We start from the raw sequence: 18,555 nt of genomic DNA, 5'->3' as shown, positions 1-18,555 counted from the left end.
AATAGGTTTTGTCTTAAATACATTTGTACATGATTGAACAAAACACAAAAAGCAGGTTGTATTGCAAAAGGAAATTCGATTTTTGTACATAACTCCGCTGCCAAAATAGCTATTTACACAGAGATTATCTACGTTGTTTTTTTTTTTTTACTATGGTAACGAGACAAACGTAATTAATGGGTTGCGATGTTTTATATCTACTTTTAAATCAGAAAATTATAATAACATTTTCTGCCAGTACTTATAGTCACCCGTGACTTAGGGTAGGCACTGAGCCCCTCAGTGGGAACTTATAGTGAGTTGATGAGGAGATAAAGGTATAGGATTCAACATAATGTATAACATATAAACTACGAGTTAACACTTTTTATTGAAATCGACCTAACCTTGATGTGCTAAAAGCTTAAACTCTTTTTTATTCATTTTGATTAAATATAATTTTTACATACTTTGCCGTTGTTCTATTGTTGTAAATTATCTCGTTAACTAAGTATTACCTTGACGGCTACATTCGAATCAGAAAACACAAAAATTTTTAATTAGCTGCAATCATCGCACAATAACTTGAAACTAGGATGTCATATGTTACACAAACATGTTTACATGATCACTACTTGTGTTACTCAACTCTCATGTTATTGTGAATGTGTAGTACACCCTTATTCAAAAGCGGGTAACTGCTGCTACTATAATATACATTTTAATTCAAGCTGCTCTATCACTAACATATACAGATATATAATTTTTTCATATATTTCATTATTATGTATCTAGCAATGACATATTGGTTATATATTTCAACTATATTGATTGAACATACAATTTAAAAGTCTTTTAACATTAAGTATTCTGTAAGTATTGTGCAACACACTAACCTGCCTTAAGTATACAGACAACAAATCACAATAACTTCCTAATGTCAAAATTCCTTTAAAATTGCACCCAGTTCTGTTGATTGGCGGGCGTCACCGGCTTCTGATTGGTGGCACTGAAACAACATAGATATAATTTCATAAGAATTATTTCAAAAATCAAATAATGTCTACATACAAAAATGTAACAATTGTACACTAAAAATGTCCTGACAAGCTAAATTAATAAGTTTTTATTGTATAGTCAAATATAATCAATATACACATTGTTAGTGGTGCAGATAATGTTAGGCACTAATATTGTCCAGTTGCATCACAAGTGATGTTACACACTATATTAGTGTGATCCTTGGATCACCATACACACAACATCAAATTATTGACTCGAGTCATCTATTCGGTCAGTCCAGACATAGCAATAGTATGTCAACTGTTTAGCCTACTTTATATCTGCTCCGCAATCTTGAAAATAGCAGCGACTATTTAAAAACTATGTGATATGTAGATTGCATAAGTCTCAGCAATCAAATCGGCTTTGGAAGAGCCTTACATTTATTAATATATATTACCTTGCTGAATTGAAGTCACCCCATTCGGAGTTGGTACTAGCAGGGGTAGGGACAGGAGGGGCGGGCGCGTGCTGCGGCGAAGGCGGCGGGGGCAGACGGGAGCCGCCCGGGGGCGGAGGCAACAAGCCACCCACAGATGCAGCGCCCGTACGCTTTGGACGACTGCCTTCACTGCCATCCTTTTTCTGTAAATTTGTAACAATCATAGAACATTGCTACAAAAACTACCTTTTTTCAAAACTTATAAGAATAAAAAACTAAACCATTAAATAACTTTGTATTTATTGCTTGGGAATTGTTCGGCTTGAAAGGGGGGGTTTCAAATAACTCAACAAATTCACCAAAGGGGAGGTCAAAAATGTATTATTTTTCAGTGAGATTCAACTAATCTAACACATGTTAATATCAATAGTGCCATCCCTTGCGAAGGCTTAAAAAAATATTCATATATACATAGGTTTAGTAAAATCATTGTCAATTCTATTTAATATATCTTAATAAGATTTAATTTCATTACATTTCATATGTACAAAATAAGGCAACTATAGTTGAGTGCACTGAGTGTTCAATTCTGATAAGAATTAATCATTAAATAGATTTATTATATTACTATTTGAGTTATCATGAATGTGTCAATTTAACCTTAACATAAAAAATAATCTGTATATATAATTTTTTTACATAATGTAAATATTGATAAATTCACATATATAGCTTTAACAGTTAATGACATTTATATTATAGGAAAAAAATCTCATAGCTATTTACCATTTATGATTCACTATTATAGAATTCTCTAAATTGGGACATTAAGGAAAAGTTAACATAAGACCCAATATAACAAAGGTCTATGACCTATGCATAATTTTATCTTTCTACCTAAATGAAGCTAAGGCTAGTGAATTATGGAGTAATTAAAGAATATTGTCCAATATATTTGTTACCCTTAAAAAAAGCATTTGTAAAAATGTATGAATACTTACAGTAATCTTCATGTTGATTTTTATGGTTTCTCCATCTTTGAAGCCCAGATCAAGATTTTGCTGCTGAGACTGTTCACCTTCTTGTTCTTTCTTTAGCCATTTGAAGTGATCTTGTAATGCAACGTTAAGATCAAAAGAATCTGATCTATCACCAAAGCCTAAGCCTATGTAAGCACTTCGCCCTGAAATTACAGAGATAAAAATCATCATTTATGTTTTGCCTTTGACATAGCGTAGGCTCAATGGTTTTAAACAATATTTAAATTTATATATTTTTAATGTAACAAGTTTATTTTAAAGATGATTAAAATTTGACTGTTGAATAAAAAATCAATTACTAAGATTAGAAGACTATTTTGCCTTATCAACTTACCATTGTCATCTTGGATTCTAACTACAAAATATCTGGAACTATCAGTTACAGATTCTAACGCCAGGCCCGGGTATTTATCAATAGGACATTTCGCAAATAACTCTCCAGTTGTTTTGTCCTCCAACTTCATTATCAACTCATCGCCTTTCGCAACCAAACGCATCCGCCCCGTCCATTGAGGCTCTTGTAAATTCCAATCTGCTGCCCTTAAAATGTAATATAATTTATTTACTTAAGCTCATATTTCGTAGTCAAATATGGAATACTTTGTTCCTTACCTGTACCCTCTATTTGAAGTTCTTGGTGGGATCTTAAAAACGAACACCTCATTCTTAACAAGTATCACACTTTCGTACGAGTCCATTTTAAACAATCGATTTTTCGTTTTACTCACAAACTTAATCAAAATTCACAATATGAGATTACACAATATTATTTCGGAGGATTTTATAAGGTAAATAAGTAGAATTATTTTAAACAATACTACTTTGCTTCTGAAATGTTTCTATACCTACATATTTGACATAGTTTGGCTGACATTAATGACGTGCTTTATCTAAGTTTGACAACAGAGAAAGTTAAGAGTTACCATTCATTTTTTATAATTTCTTAAATTTAACTTCATGTTATTAATGTGTAATAATAATGAAAAGGGCCTATCTAACCTTTGTTAACTTACATGGCGAAATTATAGAATTTTTAAAACTATAAATAAAAACGGCTAAATTGAGGCTAGTTTCGAGACCATCGGGGGCCTAATCGGTACCGACACACCGACACCGGCCAAATCTAGTGAGAACCAAGTCTGGACAATTTTAAATAGAATTTTTGTTAAACATTTTTGACTCGCATTCTCTGGTAAAGGCAACAGACAAAGAGTATATAAAATATATGGCAACAGATGTCATTTGTTATTTCATAATGGTCATCACTCGTCAATGTCATGCTGTCATTTGTCAATGTCATGTCAGTTTAGAGTTTGAGCTTTGAGTTGATCAAAATTAAGTTTATTGTAAATTGTAAGCTTAAGGTTGGTTTATAACTGGTTTCAACTCAAAACAATACAAGATACACATAAAAAAATTACTTTCTAGAAAAACTAATCTTAATATTTACAAAGCTCCTGTATCAGGTAAAATCTTTAACTAAATGTATTAATTTCTATGTATAAGATATTAAATATGTTACTAAAGGTGTTAAATTTGTTTTTACAGGCATACAATAATGGCATACAACGTAAGTTAAACGCTACCCATAGAATTTAGAGGAAATTTTGCAATGCTAACCAGTTTTAATTGAATTAAATTATTCACTTACTTATAAACAAAAGTTATTAACAAACTTCACATCGTAACCTAAAGTAAAATATCAAGAAGTAACAATTAAACATGTACTTATAAAAAAAATATATACAGTAATTTTCACTAATATTCAGCCCCTGCATTTGCCGTAAATTATTAAAACTTATGCTTATTATATTGCTTCTTGATACTGTCCTAATGCTAGCTTTTTTATTTCATCCATTTTTTAACAAATTATCATATAAACTTAGGATGCACTTAAACTTGGTACCATTAATATTCAGCGATATAACAATTACTGATTGTCTGTAACTTTTCATTTGGAAGAAAGTAAAGTTGAAAAGGCTTCAAAATTTTGAAGCCAGTATGGCTTATATTTTAATAAATAAAGTATGTTTCAATAATTTTAATTTATTATAATTTACGATTTACATGTGAATTAACAAAGATGACATAAATTTAAAACTTTACAATACCTAGTTGGCAATCTTATGATTAATCATTATTCAGGCCTTTATTATTTTTAAAGTAGAAAAAAGGTAAAAACACTGAATATAAATTGATCGATAGGTAGGTAATGTTTTTACAGATATGTATGAATGTGGGTTTGTATTCTAGTCGTGTACTGTAGCATTAAGCCATTTATTGCTAGTGATTTTGTCAAATTGATTTATTCAAAACAAACAGCAAAGCAATTAGTATTATAAAACATATATACATATATTCTATATATTAATAAACATAAATATGGGTATACAAAAGCTTTTACATTTTATCAGAATATTTCAGAAACATATAAACATATTTTTCAGCAAATGTACTACCAAAAAAATTGTATTCACGCATGCCATCTATGCACTCAAAAAATTAGAATGTCTGTATGTAATATCAAAAAAAAATCATATTCCGTGTAAGTGATGTATTTGTTTTCCCACAACGAAAAATCGTTTTTAAAAAATATGTCTGCCTTGTTTTTGTTTTTATTTCCACGTTGTCGAAGTCGAGAGAGTAGTCTCAGACCATGCCGTTTTGACAGGTCTTTGACTGGAAGGTAGCTAATGCTGGTGTGTAACAACCGGGTGGGAAGTCGCGGGCGACCGTTAGTTTCGAAAAATGTGCATCAAAAGATTAATGATGTAAAAACCATTTAATTAGAAAAACTTAATTAAATAAAAAAATACGTCCATGAATATAAAAACTTAAAACAAAAAGTGTAAATATTTTAAGCGTATTGGTGTTGCTAGTTGTTGCGCGGTTATAGGAATGCGCAGTTGGCTATGGACCTATAAATCATCCATAGTGTTTAAAAAAAACATTGTAAAGAACATGGCGGTCAAGTCTCAAGCAGTAAATATGCCGAGTTGTTTTACAAATGCATTGTTTTTATATCGTGCAAGATGTGTTTATACCGTGAAAAACTAATAATTTAAGTGACCTGTTTATAGACTTTTCTGATTAAACATTTTTGTTGACAATTATGTAAGAACGAAGACGCAATTCGTCTATCAATGATCGAAGCAAATACACAAATGCACAAAAATGGGAGACTCCCATTATTTGGTGTCGATTGTAGTATTATTGTTTGTGTTTCCGTTTTCTCTTCAAATTGAAAATTACGAATGTCCACAAAAATGTGATTGTCTCGAAAAATATGTTGATTGTTCAAAGAAGAACTTAATTTCTATCCCAAGAATTCCAGAGTGGGTGGAAAAATTGGACTTGAGCTTCAACAGATTAAATGAAGAAGTAACAAAGTATTTTGATAAATTAAATGCTTTAAAAGTGTTAAAGTTGGATAATAATGGTTTGCATTATATTCCTGACTTTCTCAAAACGAGCCAAATTGAAGAAATCAATATGAATCGAAATGATATCGAATCGATAGACGTAGGGCACTTTCCAGCAAACAATTCAATTACTTCCTTGAGTTTAAACATGAATCAAATAAAAGTGATTGATGAGGGAGCTCTAAATAATTTGACAAATTTGATTATTCTAAAACTGAACCGCAATGAAATATCAACCTTGCCGAATCATTTATTCATGCATCAAGCAAAGCTGGAAAATTTGGAACTAAATCATAATAAGTTACATGTTATAAGTGGTCTGCTGTTTCAAGGCTTATCAAGTTTAACAACATTGAAATTAAAATTCAACAATATAGACACTATTATGGATGGTGCCTTCTATGGATTTAAATCTGTTAAATTGCTGCAATTGGATCATAATAAGATTAAAATTATTTCTAAAGGATGGATGTATGGATTAGAATCTTTGAATACATTATCACTTTCAAATAACATAATATCCAAAATTGACTTGGATAGCTGGGAACTTTGTAAAAACTTGAAAATACTTGATCTGTCCCACAATTACTTAATGGAAATAGAGGGGCGTACCTTCCATTACTTAATTAATCTGCATACTCTTAATCTAAGCTATAATAATATTTCATCTGTATCTCAGGAAGCCTTTAGTGATATGATACAATTACAGACCTTATTATTAAATAATAACAAGATTTCTTGGACAGTTGAAGATATGTCAGGTCCATTTTCCAAATTACAAAACCTGATAGTTTTTAATTTATCTGCTAACCATATAAAATCAATAAACTCTAGAGCCTTTGAAGGATTAACCAATGTTATCGAATTAGATTTGGATGGAAATAATATAACTTCTATCCAACAACATGCATTTGAGAAAATGACAAAAATAAAAAAGTTTCATCTTAACTCATCATCTTTATTATGTGACTGCAATTTGCTATGGATAGTTAAATGGATAAGAGATAAATTGGAGCAGAAATTTATTACTGCAACTTGTGCATATCCATCTGAACTTCGTGGGGCTTTGATCTCCAAACTTAAAGAAGATAATTGTGGAAATTCTCCCAAGCCAAAAATTGTTGAACACCCCAAATCACATCTTGCTATTAAAAGTAGGTCAGCAAATTTGATATGCACAGCAACATCAAATCCATTTAGTAATATGACATTTTTATGGAGGAAAAATAATGGTAATGTGAGTAACCCTACTGTCTATGAGAATGTTACAATGACTAAAAAGGGGCAACCTCAAGCTACATCTATTTTAGTAATTCCTAATGTTACCAATGGGGATGCTGGCCGATATCAATGTGTTGTGAGCAATAAATTTGGGACAACATATTCAATGAAGGCTAAAGTAAATATTGTAACTTTTCCTCGATTTATCAAAACTCCTACAAATATAACAGTTAAAACTGGAGAAACTGTTACATTAGATTGTGCTGCTTCTGGAGATCCAGCTCCTGAAATATCTTGGAAGAAGGATGGAGGTAATGACTTTCCCGCAGCTCGAGAGAGGCGAATGAATGTAATGCCTTCAGATCCCAGGTTTTTTATAGTAAATGCTAAAACCACAGATATGGGCATTTACAGCTGTGCAGCTAAAAACCATGCAGGGACTATTATTGCAAATGCTACCTTAACTGTTCTACAAGAACCATCTTTTATAAGAGCTATGGAAAATAAAGAAGTTGTAAGTGGCGAATCTGTTGTTTTACAATGTATGATATCAGGTTCACCTAAACCAGTATTAAAATGGCTAAAGGATGGAGTGCCCATAGTGCACACAGAACGCCATTTCTTCTCTGGTGAAGATCAACTATTAATTATAATCGGAGTTGAACAAAAAGATGCTGGAAAATATGAATGTGAGATTACTAATGAGTTGGGTACGAAAAAAGACACAATAGAAATGAAGGTATTAACACCAGTTTCAATTATGGTAAATGAAGAAGATATGACTGGTATTATTATAATAACAGTTGTGTGTTGTGCTGTGGGAACTTCTATAATTTGGGTTGTGATTATTTATCACACGCGTAGGCGCATGGCACGAGCTGTGCACACTTTTCCCGGTGAAAGTGTAAAAATGACACAAGTGGTTCATAGTGATTGTGATTCACCACAAATGTTTCCAGACAATTTATCTGAGCATTCATCATGCAAAGACAGTGGGACAGGTGATTCAGCTAAACAGACAAGTTTTGACGGTGTACCAACCGATAGAAGTGAACAAGTGCATTTTGAGACTGCAGTTTGCAGAAGTTACTCCCCAGTGCCTGAGGCTCACAAACTTTTGCCCTCCTCATTTAAGCCCTCTATACAAGTGTGTGTAAATACGTCTGTAACACCAGCTACTTATAGTTTTTCTAGTCACAGTGGTAATGTTTAGATATATGTGTAAAAATATTAAGATATGTTAACAGTGTTAAAGTTTCACTAACTAGAGATTTTTGTAAATTCACATATATTTCATAAAATGTTATACATATTTGAGTGAATTTTAAAAACAAACCGTACCCAATTTTTTTGTAATGGAATCTCAAAATTATTTTTTCCACCGTCTGCTCCTAAGATACAGAAGTAATTTATATCTCTAGGCAGTGAAACAGCATTAATATAGGTATTTAAAATATTGATTGTGTAGTACAAAATATAACAAACTTGCCAGTATTGGTTTGATGTAAAAGACTGAATGTCGTTTATTTGTATGGTCATTGTTATTCAATAATATTGATAGGCAATAAAATATTAATTAGATTTTAATTTATTTCTTATATGATTCAATTCATTTAGTATTACAAGTCTGGACTACTTTTTATTATCTCTGTGATTTCAAAGGTAGCTTGTTTCCAATGAGATTGTTAAACTTAATTTTTATTTTTGCTTAAAACATCTGGTTTAAATTGCTTAAAATGTAATTTTTGATAAAAGAAATATATGATTAACTAATAAGTTTCTTAAATATGTCCATGAGTTTGAAAACAGAGCATTTCAATCACTATTTTTTAAATAAAAGTTGGATAAAAAAATTACCAAATATCTATGAAGATATATAATGTCTATTTTCTGTTCTATTTCCTATTAAAATATTAAGAGTTTGGTTTTAGTTAAAAAATTGTTGTTTAAAATAGAAATTATTTCAAAATAATAAACTTAGTTATTTACAAAGAATATTTTTAAGTAACATAGATTTGGACATCAATAATGATTAAAAAAATACATAACATAAAACAATGATTACATAAAATGTTAAAAACGAAATATAAACTAAATATCGTCCAGAATATTTTTATTTACTTTCTTTCAATTACAAAATTTTAACACTTTAAACAATACTATATGAAAAAATATTAGACTTGGTAATAATAAGAAAGTACTAAGTAGTAATTAGCAAGTAAGTTGTAGATGAGCATTGTAATGTTAATTTTTAAAGGAGTGAGATTTTAGAATATGGGCACAAATTATACTGTTTAATTTAAAAACAAGTAGAATAAGAATTTAATTTGTTGGAACCCTTGCTTGACTAATTAGTAAATGACAGGACTAAAAGTATTTGTTAAAAAGTACAGCGAAAATATAATTGATAGGCTAAATTATTAAAACATTTGTAACAATATACATTATAAGTGTTATTTCAGAAATTAACAGGATATTGCTAAAGGTGTTTAACAATAGATTTTATTAAGCATTTGCTTTGCAGTGTCTTAACATGGTTATAAAGCTTTCCGAGGAAATACTATATTGAACAAAAAATAAAATCCTCTGAAATAGGTATAAAATATGTGGCTTTAATTTCAAACCGCCAGTAGTTTACAGGATTATCAATTTATTTCAAGTGTTGATTTCTTGATGGTTACATAATTTGTTTATTCTGAACTTATAACTATTTATTTAGGAATGTTATTTAGTTGTCAAGTACAGATATTGGAATATAGCGCACATTTTAGTACGTGTTTTTTCCTTGATTTCCTAGTTTTTTTAATTAATTTAATCTCAAGACAATTAAAAAAATACACTGTTTTGGTTTTCTTATGCCTTAAATTTTTCAATAATTGCCAATAAAAATTCCGTGTATAGTTCTTTCCTAAACCTTAGTACTTTGCGTGCTTTTACCATAATTTTCTAAAATATATATATGGTTAATTAGCATTTGTAGTAAATATTAGAATTAAGCAGTTTTGTATTATTTATACATTGAATTTAAGGTTGCTACTATTTATAAACTTTATAGAATAAAATCGTCCTTAAAACATATTTGTTTCTTTTCACTAAATATACCTTTATACAAAAATATGAGAGACATTATCAACTGCGGATATCGCCAGGCGATTTAACATACATCCATCTGGGTAAACGACTATTTATTATTATACCAACATTTGCCCAATTCACAGCAGTGAATTTTAGACATTTTTTTTTCAACAAAATAACAATTCGGTTGCTACCTAATTGTTATTTTGTAAAAAAGGTTTGTCTCGTTGGAAGAAGGCTATTTTTCTGAAAATGGAAATTCGCAAAGGGCCCTGACTGTATACGTATGAGAGGAATGCCACAACCGTTGCTAATAAGAATATGCACTTGGCCAACCTTACGTTATTCTTATGGTAACAAACATAAGCAACCACATACTATTGCAATGATTTACATTAGAATTATTTGCCATTCTATTTCTGTTTCCTTGGATAGTAGTAAAGCGGGTATGACATTCTTATGTGATGGTATGGAGATAAAAATAAAATCACCTAATACATTCCATGTATTTATATTTTTTGCTCGTATTAATTTTGAAAATGTGACCCTTCCGTGTTTAGCCAGGTTACGGCCAACCAAACTTCGGCGGCCAACCGGCTGGCCAATTGGAAATTGGCCATGGGCCGTACCCGTCTGTTGGTCCCGCAGGAGGGATTGCACCGCAAGTACAGCAGTGGTTTGCTGCAGTAGATAAGGATCAATCTGGGTTTATATCAGCTGCTGAACTAAAATCCGCCTTGGTGAACGCTCAAGGTCAAAATTTCTCCGATACAGCATGTCTACTGATGATTGGTGAGAATAACTACATTAATTCTATGCTACTACCACTGTATACCATGTTTACGAATTTATTACCCTTGTGTCACTCCCACGTAATCCAAGATTTACTGCTACAACTCTTTGCTCTAAGTTTTTTCTATATTATGTACCTATGTTAAATTCTAATCAACGATTTTTGGTAAACATTACAGGAATGTTCGATAAGGATCGTTCTGGGCATATAAACCTCGAGGAATTTGACAAATTGTACACTTATATAAATCAATGGCTTGCGGTTTTCAAAACATACGATACCGATCAATCTGGCCAAATTGACGAACAAGAATTATCAAAAGGTAAAAACTTTTTTAAATATTTTATTATATTATAACATAAAATAAGATAAAAAAATATGCTCATGACAGTAAGGTTGGTAAGCCCAGGAAGCAAGGTGGCATCATTCGAAAATATTTTTTTTTGTTACAGCTCTGTCGCAAATGGGATTCCGATTCACGCCTGAATTCATCAAATTTTTATCAAAAAGAAGCGATCCGAACACCGGAATGATATCAGTGGACAGTTTCATTGTGTTGTGCATTCAGATTCAACGTTTCACTGAAGCATTCAGAGTGCGCGACACTCAACAGAACGGAACCGTGACAATAGGCTTCGAAGACTTCCTGAATGTAGCGCTCAGCTGCTCCATATAACACAAAATCTCGAATTATAATAATTGAATCTTCACTTTGCTATAATGCATATAAAATGGGTTTAATGCATTGCACATGTTTTTCAAAGTACTCATCGGTCTAAGTTGGGTGAAATGCAAGAAACATCAAGACTTTCTTTAATTTTTAATATTGACATAATTCATTGCTTTAATTTTATATTCCATAGCTTAAAGCTAGATAGAAAAACAAATGAATACTAGATTTGATAATAAAGTATATTAAAAAAAAATCATTTATTTTACTTGATCTAAATCTGCTTTTTCATAAACTCTTTAGAAATCTAGTGTTGTATCTGAAAAAAACAAACAAATCTTTTAATTCTTATTTTAAACATTTAATGGAAGAGTAACTGTAATAATTGTTAATTTAATGGTCACTTTGGGACTCGTTTAGTCCCCTAGGCAGATTCCTCAATATCTCAGTTATAAATTTGTTATTTCCATTACATTTAACAATGACATATCATCCATTTATCACAAAGGTAAAAAAAAAACTTACTTGCATAATTTCGTTTTCTTATTGCTTCAGCTTTCTCAAGGGAGAAAACTACTTCTTGAAAGTTTTTAACAGCATTTCTCATATTATTTTGATGCTGTACATTATCAGGTGAGCTGTCGTCCAGTAAAGTGTGAATTGTAGGTATTTCATCTAATTTCATATTCCTTGCATTGTTAGGTTTGAACACAATTGAAACTTTTCCTGTCTTAGGATGAATACTGAATGGTGATTTGAGAAGATGGTTAAACCCTTTGGTGACATTTACATCTAGCCGTGGATAACAGAATTGTATTTTAATTTCTTCTACAAGATATTTTATCTTTCTTATAGCATTTCCATTCTGAAAATTTAAAAAGTTATATACAGATATTCATAAAACTGCTATGTAGTTAAATATCTAGCTAAAAATTAGTCATACCTCTCTTAAATATGAATCATAAATACTAATAAATGTTTTCCATCTTTCCAGAGAAGATTCCGACATTTTCTCCAAACTTTTTTCCACTTGCTCCCTCAATGCATCTTCTGGTATCATTTTCAGGAATTTTTGTAATCTACTTGATGTTCCCAGAAATTCTTGATCTTGTATAATATCATCAAAATATTTGTCAATAATACTAACAGCTCTTCTGTAAAACGAAAACCAATTTTTATGGAATTTATAAAAACATTTTGATTCTACTCCAAATATACTAGGACTAGACTTCAAATGGAGTTAAGTTAACAAATTGATAAGATTTCTAGTTCACATTTACTAGTGTTACAAATTACCTGATGCTTGAATGTAGATTATCTGAACCTAAATGTACTTTTTTATTCTGATTATCACCGCCAATTATTAAACAAAGGTAATCAGCTACAGCTGCTCTTCCAGGACTGTCAAGAGTTCTTGCCTCATAATCTGATACCCAGCAATGAATGCCACGTCTTCCAGAAAATACCCATAGTATATTTTGGAAACCAAAGTCATCTGGAATATAATTAACAAATGAAGATAATTCTTCTACATGAACGCTGAATATGTAAGTGGTATACACTTATGTAAGTTATTTTGATAAATATGGAACTTTTTGCAGGAAATGTCAATTAATATCCGGTAAAAAATGTAATATATGGTAAATTATTAATCCTAAGGCCAAGCACAAATTTGTACTAATTTTGCCATAGTGTTGAATACTTAACATTGTAATTATAATACATAATTTTCAAAACATAGTTATACTATTATGTTTATTACAGCTATATTTACCTTTTAATGATTTATGAATAATTTCACAAGCGACGACCATAAACTTCCAGCATTTATCACACACTTTAGCCTCCTGACAACATGTTCGCACTTCATCATAATCAGTTAAATCAATATCAAAAACTAACTCCCTTGCTAAGACTACTGCATCATGACGAGATATTGATGGTCTGTGAAGAATAAAATTATCTTAATCACATAACATTTACAATCTGTATTTACTAAAAGATTAAAAGCTGAAATACATACTTATTGTTATACACAGCACCAATATCTAATTTGTGCGGACATTTCTTCTGTAACAAGTTCTGAAATTCTTTCTGATCACAGATTGATAAATACCGTATGTAAACATCGTCAGCCAGTGTAAATGACAATTCTCTGTTGGATAGAGGTTGTGGACTGTTCCCACAAGCAAGCCATCTACAGAATATATTTTGAGGGAATAACCTTGTATAATAAACTGGGAGCATGTCCGAAAGTAAATTTTCATCATGACCTACCTGAAAAAATCATAAATAGGATTTATAAGTATAACTTCTTTAACTTTGCAAACATTTTTTTTAGCAAAGCCGCTTACCATGTTTTCGGATTATTAAAAGATTAGTGTTTTCTTAAATTAATCGTTATTCTTTATGATAAATGTAGAATATTATCACAATGTACACAATTTTCAAACACTTTACTGCACTTTACTTTTCCAATGTCAAAATTTGAAGTTTATAAAATGTTTGGCATTTGGCGGGTATCCGAACCTAATTTTAAAATATAAAAGGTAAAGGCAGTTAAACATTCATCCAAAGTAAGGTCCAGGTTAGTCCAAGACCTATAAAAATGCATCAAAATAAATGAGATTGATTTATAAACAAATAATAATTACGTGCCTTTTTATATTTTTTCTATCGGTTTCTTTTTGTTTTATTTTAATATCTACATCAATCTTATACACACAGAAAACAAATTAATGAAACTTAAGGGTACCCTCAATACACAACATCTTTCATCATTGCAACTCACAGAGTTATTCTTATTTTTTTCTTTAACTTTATCTCTACGCTAGGTATACGAAATGGAACTGAATATACGAAAAACATTTATTATTGCTGCGATACTACCATGGTGTAAGATAAAATTTCGTTGTTATTTCCAAGATATGGTTTTATTTCACATATACTTAGTTTTTTAATGCTACTTTTACAGGTTCCATTTCCGATTATTATGAAAAACTATCGAAGAGTATACAAGAATTGACTACAAAAGTAGTGATGATACTGATGACGAAGCCCTTAATTTCGTGTTTGATTGTTTTAATTTCCGCATGCTTCTTAACAATACCTATTTTTATTTCCTTTACACTTTTGGCTATAGTTTTTGGAATAATTGTTATTATTATCGTGGTGGAAGGTAAAATGCTAAGAATAGTTCCTAATTTGTTTGTTAACTTGCTTACTATAATGTAACTAATTTTTATGCAATTTTTTCAGGTGTAATAGTGTTTGTCATACTTATTGCAACAGTGCAGGGTATTTTGATTTATGTTTTAATTATATCTCTTGTGTCTTATGCAATTTAGCATAGAATTATAGCATTTGATTGTTGTAAAATATACAAGAACCTTGGATTACTGTTTAACTTTTCCAGAAAACTTACATATGTAAAATAATCAGTCAATTTACGTTACAATTTATCATTAAACAAAAAGAATAAAAATTATTCTGATTTGTATGCCAAAGGGAAGCAAAGTAAGGATTTCAAGTTCTAGTTTAATATTGATTCATGTGCCAAATTGCTCTATTCTTATCAGATTTGCAATTTTAGAGCTAATGATACCATTCTCTGGATAATTTTTTTTGATAAGTTAAAACTACTTTGTTGAAGAAACAAAAGAAAGAAATGTATTTATAATCATTAATTAACCAAAACATATGTGTACCGTATATATATTTTTTAAATAAAACGTTATAGTATTTTAATCTGTCCTGAAAATGGATCGATTGAAGTTTATATTATCTGTGGAATTTCTCTACAACTTATGTTTCAAATTCAATCTTTCAATGAGAATGGAGAATGGAGAACTAAACACGACCTTACTGACTTACACTGACTTAGGTAACTCGCTGCATTGCATTTGCAGTGTTGTTTTTCAAAATTTTGTATGTGCCGATTTTTCTTAACATTTATAGTATCTAAGTGTTGTGCTCACTACAATGGAAATTTATACACAAGGTCAGAGTTCATGGTGGCATCGATGATGTAAATATGAGTGTAAGTACTGGTGGTCTCGTTATGTGTAAAATGGTTATTGCTTAATTAATGCCAAAGCCTGTAAGGTCTAGCCTTAAATTATGAAATACAGATAATCATGATTTCTTTTTTTTCACGTATTCAGTTTTTGTAGTCTGCAGATTCTTTTTAAGATAAGATTGATGTTTTTACCCATACGGCTACAAAGTAAACAAAGTATAAAATATAAAAGAAAGAATGCAAGATCCTCCAAGATGTTTTACTATTTCCCTTTAACTTTTTAATATTGTGTACATTTTTAAGTGAAATATCGTCTTATTTCAGGAATCGACAATATATAAGGCCAAAGAAGCGGAAAATTAGATCTGTAAGTATTTGAAATACATTATAGTAGTATTTTAATTACTTAGCTTTATGAATATAGAAAACTGTATCGCTAAAATACCAAGGCTAATGATGTGAGATAACTTGATTACAAAACCTATAAAAAGTAATGAAGAAGTAAAGTATGGTATGCATAACTTAAATTTAACAATTAGATAAGATGTACATTAAATCTTTAATTTTTAATACACAATAAAGTAAAACATACTGTATCTCTTCTATCAATAACTTTAATAAAATTACAAATATTGGTAAACTTAGCCATACAGTAAATAAAGAGTTTAATTTGTTCAGTATATTTATATAAAAAATTGGAAAGTTATAACTTGATGAAGTTGATAACATTGTGAATGATATTCTAATGTTACATAAATTACAGTTTTTTGCACAGTGAAAGTATCCATGATTAAACAGCATCGCTTGTTTTATTAATTTTCCTAAGAATGTTAAATAAGATACAATGGCACTTTCTCAATACATAGAACATGTATTTTCATTCCATCCACATGTGAGTGTTCAATATTGGTAATCCTTCATTTGTAACTAATCTGTTTAGCATAACTTATGTTGTTTATAAGAAATTATTGTAATAACTTAAGAGTTTATTTCAAAATATGCAGTTGGAATTTCTCCTATGTATATTACATTGAGTAGAACAAGATTACCAAAACGACATGAAACACAACTTAAAATGTGCCAATATGCTTTCGGCTCAGAAACTTGCTTTGAAATGTTGTTTTATGTATCAGCTTTAAATACCAACCATCAGGCTTTTAATATTTTTCTTCCAACCTTTGCGACACTATTCTATTGCATATTGTTATGTATGTTTGGTTAATGGATATATGCTTTACAGGGCAGTTCGTCAAGCTGGCGGCCCTCCAGGATGCGGCTCGCGCGCCTCCGCTAGCCCCGCGCGCTGTGCGCCACGTCGCCACGATCACAGGTAACATTTCATACTATTTTCAGTCTGAGTTGATTCTCCTCAGTTCATTCAGATCCATGTTTAAAAAAGATGGTGAGCCCACACTTGTTGGATGATAATAAAAATGCTTCCAAATTTCTGTACAAATAAATTGAGGCTGTTTATTGAAACCCACTTGTTGACATTTAAATTCCGCTTTAATGTGGTCATTTATTTGGCAATAATATGATGAGGCCATTCTTCATCAAAAAGACTACGCCCTCTTTTCGATTATATATTAATAGGTGATTAAGCAATGAATTGAGATGTGTGTGAACATTTCGGCAGTGCGAACGGACGGACTCCAATTACTATATCACATGTGGACGTCAGGCACGTAACGCGAGTTAATTGAAGTTAAGGACCGGTTTTTCGTCATAGCATTGCCAATTCATATGACTCATGTCAAACAAACGAGTTAGTCAACGCGCGTATGGTAACCAGTAGCGCTATACAATTAAAAGTTAGAGACGTGATAGTTTTATAATAGTTAATTTTAACCGTCGTAACACATTATTGTCATCTCTGTTTTTGTCAGAATGAGAGACGTGGATATTTCTTTCTAGTCTTCAGTTTTGACATTTGCTTTTATGTATTTCACTTCCTGTTTCCATTAGGGAACGTGAACACAATTCCGTCACAGATATATTTAGTTCTGATGTCATCTATTGGCATATTTTATGTAAAACAATCAAAGAAATAATACAGTAACCGATATGATATTTCTATTTTCTGGTTTCAGTTGAAATTTAATCGATAATTGATAGTTCCCATTTGTCAAGGTTACATGTGTCGGTTAAAATTGTAACTGTGAATGCTGTAACGCATTTTACAAAAACATAACAATCCATTTCATTGTCTTGGGAAAAATTAGATGATAAGCTTTGGTATATATTTCGGCTGTGGAAACGTAATGTAGGGAAAGCTTATCTTCATTAGTAAGTAATAAATGTTAAAACAGTATGAATGGAATTCCGGGAATAATTAATTCAGTATTGCGGGCAACGTTCTCATTTTATAGCCGTAATACATTTCTATGTGTGTCATCTCGTAACACAATAGTTGGCACTCGTCGATTTACAGGCCACTGAAATAGTTCACATTTTACAGTGCGCTCGTTATTTATTTGCACAGCTTTGCTATTTGGGAAATTGTAAACGTATCTATAATAAAATTTTTAACATAAATTTGGAATAGTTGATGATATCGTGTTGTTCATCTGCTCTTGACATAAGGCTTATGAGAGGGCATTTGATGAACTTAATTCTAGTTTGGGATTGTACTAAAGAGATATCTAATCGAAACCTAGCGCCATCAAAATTAAGAATTCTGCTTCCCATTTTCTCTCTTAAAATTCCCAGAATTTGTAAGTTTCTATTCTACCTAAAGAATTCTACAATTTAGTAGTAAGAAATCTATTGTTGTGGTTATGCTTCAGACAAAGTAACAAATAATGGAGAAGGCTTCAAAGCGTAGGGCTTATGAATGAAGGGGATAACGAGGTGTTGGCATCGTGCCAGCGGCTATTCTGGGCGGGCGGGTGGT

General features: G+C 30.9%; 5 protein-coding genes and 1 long non-coding RNA gene across 6 annotated transcripts; 4 read left to right on the top strand and 2 right to left on the bottom strand.

The window, feature by feature from the left end:
• Positions 1 to 729: 729 nt before the first annotated feature.
• Positions 730 to 3,339, bottom strand: LOC106128236 (NECAP-like protein CG9132). Its single transcript, XM_013326534.1, has 5 exons — positions 3,076 to 3,339; positions 2,798 to 3,003; positions 2,425 to 2,606; positions 1,442 to 1,626; positions 730 to 988 (listed from the first exon to the last, which is right to left on the bottom strand). Exons 1-5 carry the CDS (start codon positions 3,159 to 3,161, stop codon positions 931 to 933), a joined length of 717 nt encoding a protein of 238 aa, XP_013181988.1. The 5' UTR covers positions 3,162 to 3,339; the 3' UTR covers positions 730 to 930.
• Positions 3,340 to 3,802: 463 nt separating this feature from the next.
• Pef (penta-EF-hand domain containing protein peflin) lies at positions 3,803 to 11,856 on the top strand. The gene is given in 5 exon segments (NM_001311868.1): positions 3,803 to 3,929; positions 4,012 to 4,033; positions 10,742 to 10,973; positions 11,153 to 11,296; positions 11,427 to 11,856. Coding segments are annotated over 4 exon segments (612 nt in total). The 5' UTR covers positions 3,803 to 3,929; positions 4,012 to 4,021; the 3' UTR covers positions 11,651 to 11,856.
• LOC106128400 (leucine-rich repeats and immunoglobulin-like domains protein lambik) lies at positions 5,298 to 8,912 on the top strand. The gene has a single exon (XM_013326769.1). The coding sequence runs from the start codon at positions 5,638 to 5,640 to the stop codon at positions 8,317 to 8,319; it is 2,682 nt and encodes an 893-aa protein (XP_013182223.1). The 5' UTR covers positions 5,298 to 5,637; the 3' UTR covers positions 8,320 to 8,912.
• Positions 11,844 to 14,126, bottom strand: DNApol-alpha50 (DNA primase small subunit). Its single transcript, XM_013326770.1, has 7 exons — positions 13,999 to 14,126; positions 13,668 to 13,921; positions 13,419 to 13,588; positions 12,941 to 13,139; positions 12,588 to 12,798; positions 12,170 to 12,509; positions 11,844 to 11,963 (listed from the first exon to the last, which is right to left on the bottom strand). The coding sequence occupies exons 1-7, from the start codon at positions 13,999 to 14,001 to the stop codon at positions 11,944 to 11,946; spliced, it is 1,197 nt and encodes a 398-aa protein (XP_013182224.1). The 5' UTR covers positions 14,002 to 14,126; the 3' UTR covers positions 11,844 to 11,943.
• A 293-nt stretch (positions 14,127 to 14,419) lies between these two features.
• On the top strand, positions 14,420 to 15,052 carry LOC106128313 (uncharacterized). The gene is made up of 3 exons (XM_013326629.1): positions 14,420 to 14,539; positions 14,619 to 14,822; positions 14,903 to 15,052. The coding sequence occupies exons 1-3, from the start codon at positions 14,488 to 14,490 to the stop codon at positions 14,989 to 14,991; spliced, it is 345 nt and encodes a 114-aa protein (XP_013182083.1). The 5' UTR covers positions 14,420 to 14,487; the 3' UTR covers positions 14,992 to 15,052.
• A 361-nt stretch (positions 15,053 to 15,413) lies between these two features.
• Positions 15,414 to 16,992, top strand: LOC106128374 (uncharacterized). The gene is made up of 3 exons (XR_001228440.1): positions 15,414 to 15,683; positions 15,987 to 16,029; positions 16,903 to 16,992. It is a non-coding gene; the product is annotated as an uncharacterized LOC106128374 (long non-coding RNA).
• The last annotated feature ends 1,563 nt before the right edge of the window (positions 16,993 to 18,555 follow it).

The sequence above is a fragment of the Papilio xuthus genome, unplaced genomic scaffold (assembly GCF_000836235.2).
Source record: "Papilio xuthus unplaced genomic scaffold, Pxut_1.1 DF828780.1, whole genome shotgun sequence".
Lineage (NCBI taxonomy): Eukaryota > Metazoa > Arthropoda > Insecta > Lepidoptera > Papilionidae > Papilio > Papilio xuthus.
The sequence above is the reverse complement of the archived record's forward strand: the minus strand, read 5'-3'. Positions and strand labels throughout refer to the sequence as shown.